This window comes from Oryza sativa, chromosome 5 (assembly GCF_034140825.1).
Source record: "Oryza sativa Japonica Group chromosome 5, ASM3414082v1".
NCBI classification, from domain to species: domain Eukaryota; kingdom Viridiplantae; phylum Streptophyta; class Magnoliopsida; order Poales; family Poaceae; genus Oryza; species Oryza sativa.
Genome location: NC_089039.1, coordinates 5,890,473 through 5,897,432, shown reverse-complemented (window position 1 = coordinate 5,897,432; position 6,960 = coordinate 5,890,473). Strand labels below are relative to the sequence as shown.

Here is a 6,960-nt window from a genome sequence, read left to right as displayed (position 1 = left end):
GACGACAAATTCAGTAGAGTTGGTGTCCAGTACTCCAGTAGATATGTACTCCCTCCGTTTCTTATTTTTCTAGTATTTAAAACAATTTTGTACACATTCCAAATATAAAGATTTCTAGTATTCAAATTCTATAAGCAATGTAAGTGTTTTTCAGATACTTATTTCAATACACAATAATCGAAGCGTTTTCAGCCAATTATGTTAGGTACATGAAATTCAAAATTTAAAAATTGACTAATGAGATAACTGAAAAGAAAATATTTTTCCTATATATCTTAATCTTAACCAATTGTATTAGGTGTTTAGGAGGGAGTATATAGCCTCGGCTGTTTTGTTTCACCTGGTAATAGGAAAAATAAATTTACCTTTAGTTTGTTACTGGAGTTTGTATCCAGTAGGGTAGCCTCCAAATTAATACTACAGCTATACTTGGAAATTAAGATAGTACACTGTGTATATGGCACCTAGTACAGCATTAAGCAGCTTTAAATGGCCGGAGAAATAATTTTGTGGAGATATGTATTTATTATGAATAGCTCTCTCTTAGCTTACTGTTGAAACTTGAGTGAAGTGAAGTTGAAGCTTGAATAAATATATGATCACGAAAGCAAAAAAGCATTACCCGCCAAAAAAAAAAGAGAAGCAAAAACCATGTTTTTCTAGTCGAACGATCGATACAGAGGTCAGGAGTTGTACTTTAATTACTTGTCTATGAATACCTGGCTGTCTAGAGAAGACTTGCAAAGTGCGAAATAATTGGATATCTATATCCTTTTTCTTTAAGAACTTGGGCCGTATATCAGAATGGACGGATCTTATTGTAGGCCCAATTTCTGTGTAATGAAAAGGAATAAGCCCATTTGACATCCCTTATCTTTTTGTCGAGTTTGAGATCCCTAAACCGCAATACCATAAATCTTCAACGCCCTCCATCTTGGCAAAACCGTCCAAGTCAGGTAACATGGCAATATGGATGATTGTTTTCGCTAACATGGCATCCTTGTCAGAAAAATAAAATCAAAAAACATGTGGGGCCCATATGTAATTGAACTTCCACATCTCCCCACCTATTGTCTCTCCTTCCCGCTCCACCTCTCCCCTCTCTTCCCTAGGTGCTTGCCGACGGAGAGAGGAGCGGCAACTGATGGACGGAGGGTCTAATTTAACCTGGTTTTGTAAGTTGGGTTTCAAGATTTCTGGTATTGTAGTTTAGGGATGTCGATTAAACTCGACTTTAAGATGAGGGACAACAAGTGAACTTATTCCTAATGAAAAAGAGCCACAGTATCACTATCCCGGCCCAGCATTCATTTGGGCCTCCATGACAAATGCTTGGCAAATTAGTGGAGAGGATCAGCTCTTGGCCCTTGTCATGAAAATCAGTAAAGGCAAAATGGAAAAATGTTTTGGACATATGTGAAGAAACTGTGTCGGTTAATGCTCATAAAGTGTGCACAGTTCGTAGCATGGTACTACCGTACTAGTGCTGCGATCTTATCATCTCTTTTTCACATGGAACAGCCACGTTCTATTTCCCAAACCAAAAAAAATACATATACTATAGTATGTGCTTTGATTGCAAGTAAAGACCAAATAGTAGCTTGACTAATTCATAGCTAGGACAAAATACTCACTGTGTGCATTCAACTATTTTGATCTGGCGTATGTGATGTTGCAATATACAACATGGCAAACTGTCCAATTCCCACTGTAACCTTGACTGAACATGACATAATTACATGACAAATTGCCTCTCTTTGGAGCACGCAAGGTTCCATAAGTTGGTGTAAATGCAGAGCCAATGTTTGTGGCTTTCTTGCAAGGTCAGATATACAGATGGTTATTCTTGCTGGGAGGTACATGTGCAGTAGTTCTACATTTGTACTACTGCCCAGCTTCAGTTCACCTTGAAATGAGGAATAATAGGGAATCCAATGAGATTGTCTGGCTGCAGTACACAAATTTGATGTCTTTTCTTGTCCAAACTGCAGACTTTGGAGCGACTGGATGAGCAGGGGACATACATATTTCTCTGGATCACTGTCTCATGCATTTTCTCACAACATATTTCAACACTGGGTAAATCTGAATCCTGAAAGTTGGAGCAATGTATTGAATATTCTAGGAAAAACCATTGATGTCAACATGCCTTGTGTAGTTTTTCGTTATTTTCGTCGAATGAAAAAGTAAAGCAGGCTATGGTGATTGATATTATACTCCTATCCGACTGAAAGTTCTCGTCCTGCACAATTTTGTTTAATTTCTGTCAGTACTCAGAAAATGAAGTACTGACAGTACAGATACCACCAAATGGTGCAGAATTATGTCGCTGAATGTCTATCTTCGTTTCCTTTGCCATCATCCAAGAACATGAACCATATCCCCACTTGCCATCTGTTTTAGATTTTGATATCCCTCCTACTTAATATCTCTGTTCCTTTCCATCTTCTATAGTTGGTCATAATTCAGAACCAAGAAAAACCTTGTTTTATAGCAATCTTCAAAGAACATCTTGTGGCTTACCAAGAAGCTGGTCTGCTGGTGATGGCACCTGAATTATCATTAGTGTATGTTCATTCATCTGTGCTCAGGTACATATTATGCTTTGCCTTGAAGCGCAGAAGTAGGTAAAAAAAATCCTAGTTTTTTTTTTTGAACGGAAAAAATATCCTAGTTAGAGCGATAGGCTGATTGTCAGGGCATACACTACTTGGTTCTTGACTCTTTTTTTTTTCTTTGATGAATCCTAGTTTTGCTTTTATTTTTAAGCCAAAATTTCACATCTGTAACGGCTCCATGTTCTAAGCTGCAACAGATGAGTCTCCACATTTGTAACTGTGGGTTGTAACGACTGCTCTAACCATTATAGATGTAGGGTTCTGTGCTAGTGTTCACTTGCAATACAATTGCAATTGCATTCCTGAAATCATATTTTCTTTTTAGAGAATGAAATGAAATTCATTTCAGCTTTTGTTTTAAGGAAACTACAACCAATTATTGAAGAGGTTGCAGGTTGAAGGACTCCGAATTCCCGTAATCAGCTAAAATTCAAAAAATATGGGCATCCAAATCAGTCATAGGATTATTTGAACCAGGTGGGTAATTGGAATGTTCCTTTATTGTTCTTCTATCCTCATGCTTTTTCCCGAATGTGGACTAGGCAGAATAACACAGTATCTAACCTAACCGATTTGATACTGATCTACTGTCCATGGAGAAGGAATGTAAGGCATAGGTGCACTTACTTTTGATGGTTCTGAATTTTCGTCCAGTCCAGGCATAAGTACTATTTTTGCTGGTCATAGTTGGTCAATACCTGGAATAGGTTTGGAAATTTCAGGTTTTCAAATAATAATTAGATTATCAAGTAGCTTTGCAGACGATTTCCGGTCATATAAACAACTTGTTAAATTTTATTTATCAGTTAAAAAACAAATATGGGTTTGAATTCACGAAAGCAATACAAACTTCTCACCCATTCCCAAACGGTCAGATTAGGTTGTCCAACAAACTCTAATTCTGTCCACTGATTTTTTTTTTCAGTTTATGTCTCAGTCTAATGTTTTATCAGCAGCTGACATCCTTGATGTAATCCTCTCTATTTGAAACAGAGTTGCACCTCCACTTCCTATTTTCTAAATGAAAAATCTTTCTATGATTGGTCAAGTGCTGTTGCTATTTCTCTGCTGATAAACATCAGTGATGAATCTTGATACTGACTCTTATTTATTTTTTTCAAGAAACATCCAGAAAATAAATATATGTGCCCTGCTTCTCACTGTTCCATTATCATCCTAGAATAATCATACCCTCTCTCTTTCTCCAAATGATGGTCACTTTGATAAAAAAAACAGGCCCCATATTTAACACATGCTTAACCTATAGCAACCTGATTGATTTACAAGTTTTTTTTCGGTCAATTTGTACGAAATACACGTTACCAAGGAGCATATCCTGTTACAATCATCTGACTCTCTGTGATTGAAACCTTGTCTCTGAAATGCTTGAGGGCACAGCAATAAGTATTGAACAAATGTGTGATTCATGGATACATACGGTGTACTGAAAGTGACACCAAGCAAGAATTAGTATCATGGGCTCCAAAGACACCTGTGCTCATTCTGTTGGTTCTCTACACATGTTTTAGAATAAATAAATAAAATTAGGCCATATTTGCACTGAAATGTCTGCCATAGGGAGGTGATGCCAAGATGTCCATTTCATTCAGACAGGAGTGCTAGATGATTTCCCAAGTAGCCCCTACCACATTTTATTGCCCTCTTTATTAAGCCCTCTAGCTAGCTATAACACCTTACACACACCAAGATTAATTATCTATCCACAGGGACAGAGAAGAAGAAGAAGAAGAAGAAGACTATCATCTTGAGCTTATTCTTCCATTTGCTCCATCTTGAAATCATCAGTAACCATGGCTAGGAAGTGCTCTAGCTGTGGGAACAATGGCCACAACTCCAGGACTTGCAGTGGCCAAAGAGTTCTTGATCACAGCATCAGCAGCAGCAACAGTGGTAGTACTACTGCTGCTGCTGCTACTGCCTGTGGTGGCTTGAGGTTGTTTGGGGTGCAGCTGCAGGTAGGAGGAGGCTCATCTCCTCTGAAGAAGTGCCTCAGCATGGAGTGCTTGGCATCACCAGCATACTATGGAGCTTCTGCCTCGCCGTCGGTTTCGTCGTCGTCATCTTCGCTTGTTTCGATTGAGGAGAACACTGAGAGGGTCTCCAATGGGTACCTCTCTGATGGGCTCATGGGAAGGGTTCAGGAGAGGAAGAAAGGTGAGCCTGAATAAACATCAGCTTGTGTTCTTAGTAGCTTCCTCATGGTTTTGATGGAGTAGGGCTAATTACAATTTACACCACAGATGTGATTTTTTTTGTGTTACAACATTATCTTTGATGGTTTGCAAGTCCAGTCTACTTATCTTTAGTTCTTTACCTTTGATTTCTCTCGTTATTCACTGAATTTTGCACTTATCAAATGATTGATTGTTGCCACTTGTCATTATCAGTTGCTTCAGGTTTACTGAATATTTAAGTTGACTCTTAAAAGATCAGTTCAACATAGGAGTTGCTTGGCATTTCAACAAGTGTATGATGATCTGTAACTTCTGAATCTCAGGAGTTCCATGGACTGAGGAAGAACACCAGATGTTCCTCGCCGGCCTTGACAAGCTCGGAAAAGGCGACTGGCGGGGCATTTCTCGGCACTTCGTCACTACCCGGACTCCAACGCAGGTCGCCAGCCATGCCCAGAAGTACTTCCTGAGGCAGAACAGTATGACACAGAAGAAGAGGAGGTCCAGCCTCTTTGATGTGGTACATGACTCAGCTCAATTCTCAGATATCTCATCACATGTGTCACCTTTTGTTCCATGACACTGTATCTGTCATGTAATATGACCACCCTGTCATGTGCAAACTCTTCAGGTTGAAGGTATCAAGAGGGCAGCAGCAATGCCCATTTCAGGATCTGCATCTGAACTGCAGATCCCCGGCATGTCGATCGGTGTCGGCGTGGTGAAGGAGGAGGTTGTCCTGCCTCCATGTCTGAACCTGATGAGTAACAGTTCATCAGCATCACAGCACTCACCTTCCCTGACATTGCTGGCAAATCCTCAGGTGCAGCTCCAGATGCCTGACCTGGAGCTAAAGATGTCCACATCCCGGTTATCTGACCAATCCGGTCCGTCGCCGAGCACGCCTTTCTTCGGGACCATCAGAGTTACCTGATCTTCATCTTCAGTGCTCCTCATAAAAGTGGAGGAGTTCAGAAAAGGGTGTTTTGGAGATCATGTACCTCAATCAGAAAGTTAGGTGTTACTGTAATGTTAGAATGACAATCAGTGATCAGCCCATGCACAAAATAAGATAAGAAAAGCAAAGAAGAAATGGTTTTTATCATATCATACCATACTTTTGCAATCACCTTATAGCTTTATGTTGACACAAAGGCATGGCAAGGGTGGTTGCTGGTTTGGATTTTCAGAGCCTGGAGAAGGTGAAAGATGAGCTCACAATATTCAGTTTGCAGTGGGCAATGACAAGGACAGGCAAAAACCTCAGCTACCAAAAATTTCTTCTTTCCTTTTATTCACTGCATACACACACATGATCATCTCCTTGTACAGCACATGAGGTTAATTAGCTATGCATGCATGCATGGAACCAATTACAAAAATGTCTAAATTAATTGGTTTTTCTAGTACAAGTTAATTTCTTTTCTCTTTTTCTGAAAGTGAGGTTCTTGTACAGGTTGTGATCGATGTTTACCTGTCGTTTGGTGTGCTGCCAATAAAGATCTATTAATCATTAATCCCCATGTTTTGTCATTACACATGCAAGGAGCTCATTGATCACATAATAACATACACACCTAACTGACTAATGCAGAGGTCAGGAGATGTAACAGTGGATGTCATTTTCAGAAGAGATTGGATCAGATTTGGGTGAAACATCTTGACAGGCCACTTTTAGTACAGAACTAACAGATGGCAGGCATCAGTTACTTGCGTAATGAAGCAAGGATAAATTATGCAAGTTGAGGGGACATATTCTCTTTAAATTGCATGACCATGATCCTGCTCCAAACCTAATAAAGCAGGTTTTGACACTAACAAACATGATGGCACCATCATGAGGGGAGTAAAGCAAGCATCAAGGAGAAGATTGGGATAAAAATCAGACAGGGTATAATTTATACTTCCTTTCATATTATAAGTCGTTTGACTTTTTTTCCTAATCAAACTTTGTCAAGTTTGACCAAATTTATAGAAAAGTTTAGCAACATATAAAATATTAAATTAGTTTCGTTAAATCTAACATTGAATATATTTTGATAATATGTTGTTTTGTGTTGAAAGTACTATTATATTTTTTTATAAACTTGATCAAAACTAAAGAAGTTTGATTAGGATAAAAGTCAAATGACTTATAATATGAAACG

General features: G+C 38.9%; 1 protein-coding gene across 1 annotated transcript; it reads left to right on the top strand.

Annotated features, from left to right (window-relative positions):
- The first annotated feature begins 2,370 nt into the window (after positions 1-2,370).
- On the top strand, positions 2,371-6,330 carry LOC4338039 (transcription factor MYBS3-like). The gene is made up of 3 exons (XM_015782179.3): positions 2,371-4,793; positions 5,137-5,333; positions 5,445-6,330. Exons 1-3 carry the CDS (start codon positions 4,430-4,432, stop codon positions 5,745-5,747), a joined length of 864 nt encoding a protein of 287 aa, XP_015637665.1. The 5' UTR covers positions 2,371-4,429; the 3' UTR covers positions 5,748-6,330.
- The last annotated feature ends 630 nt before the right edge of the window (positions 6,331-6,960 follow it).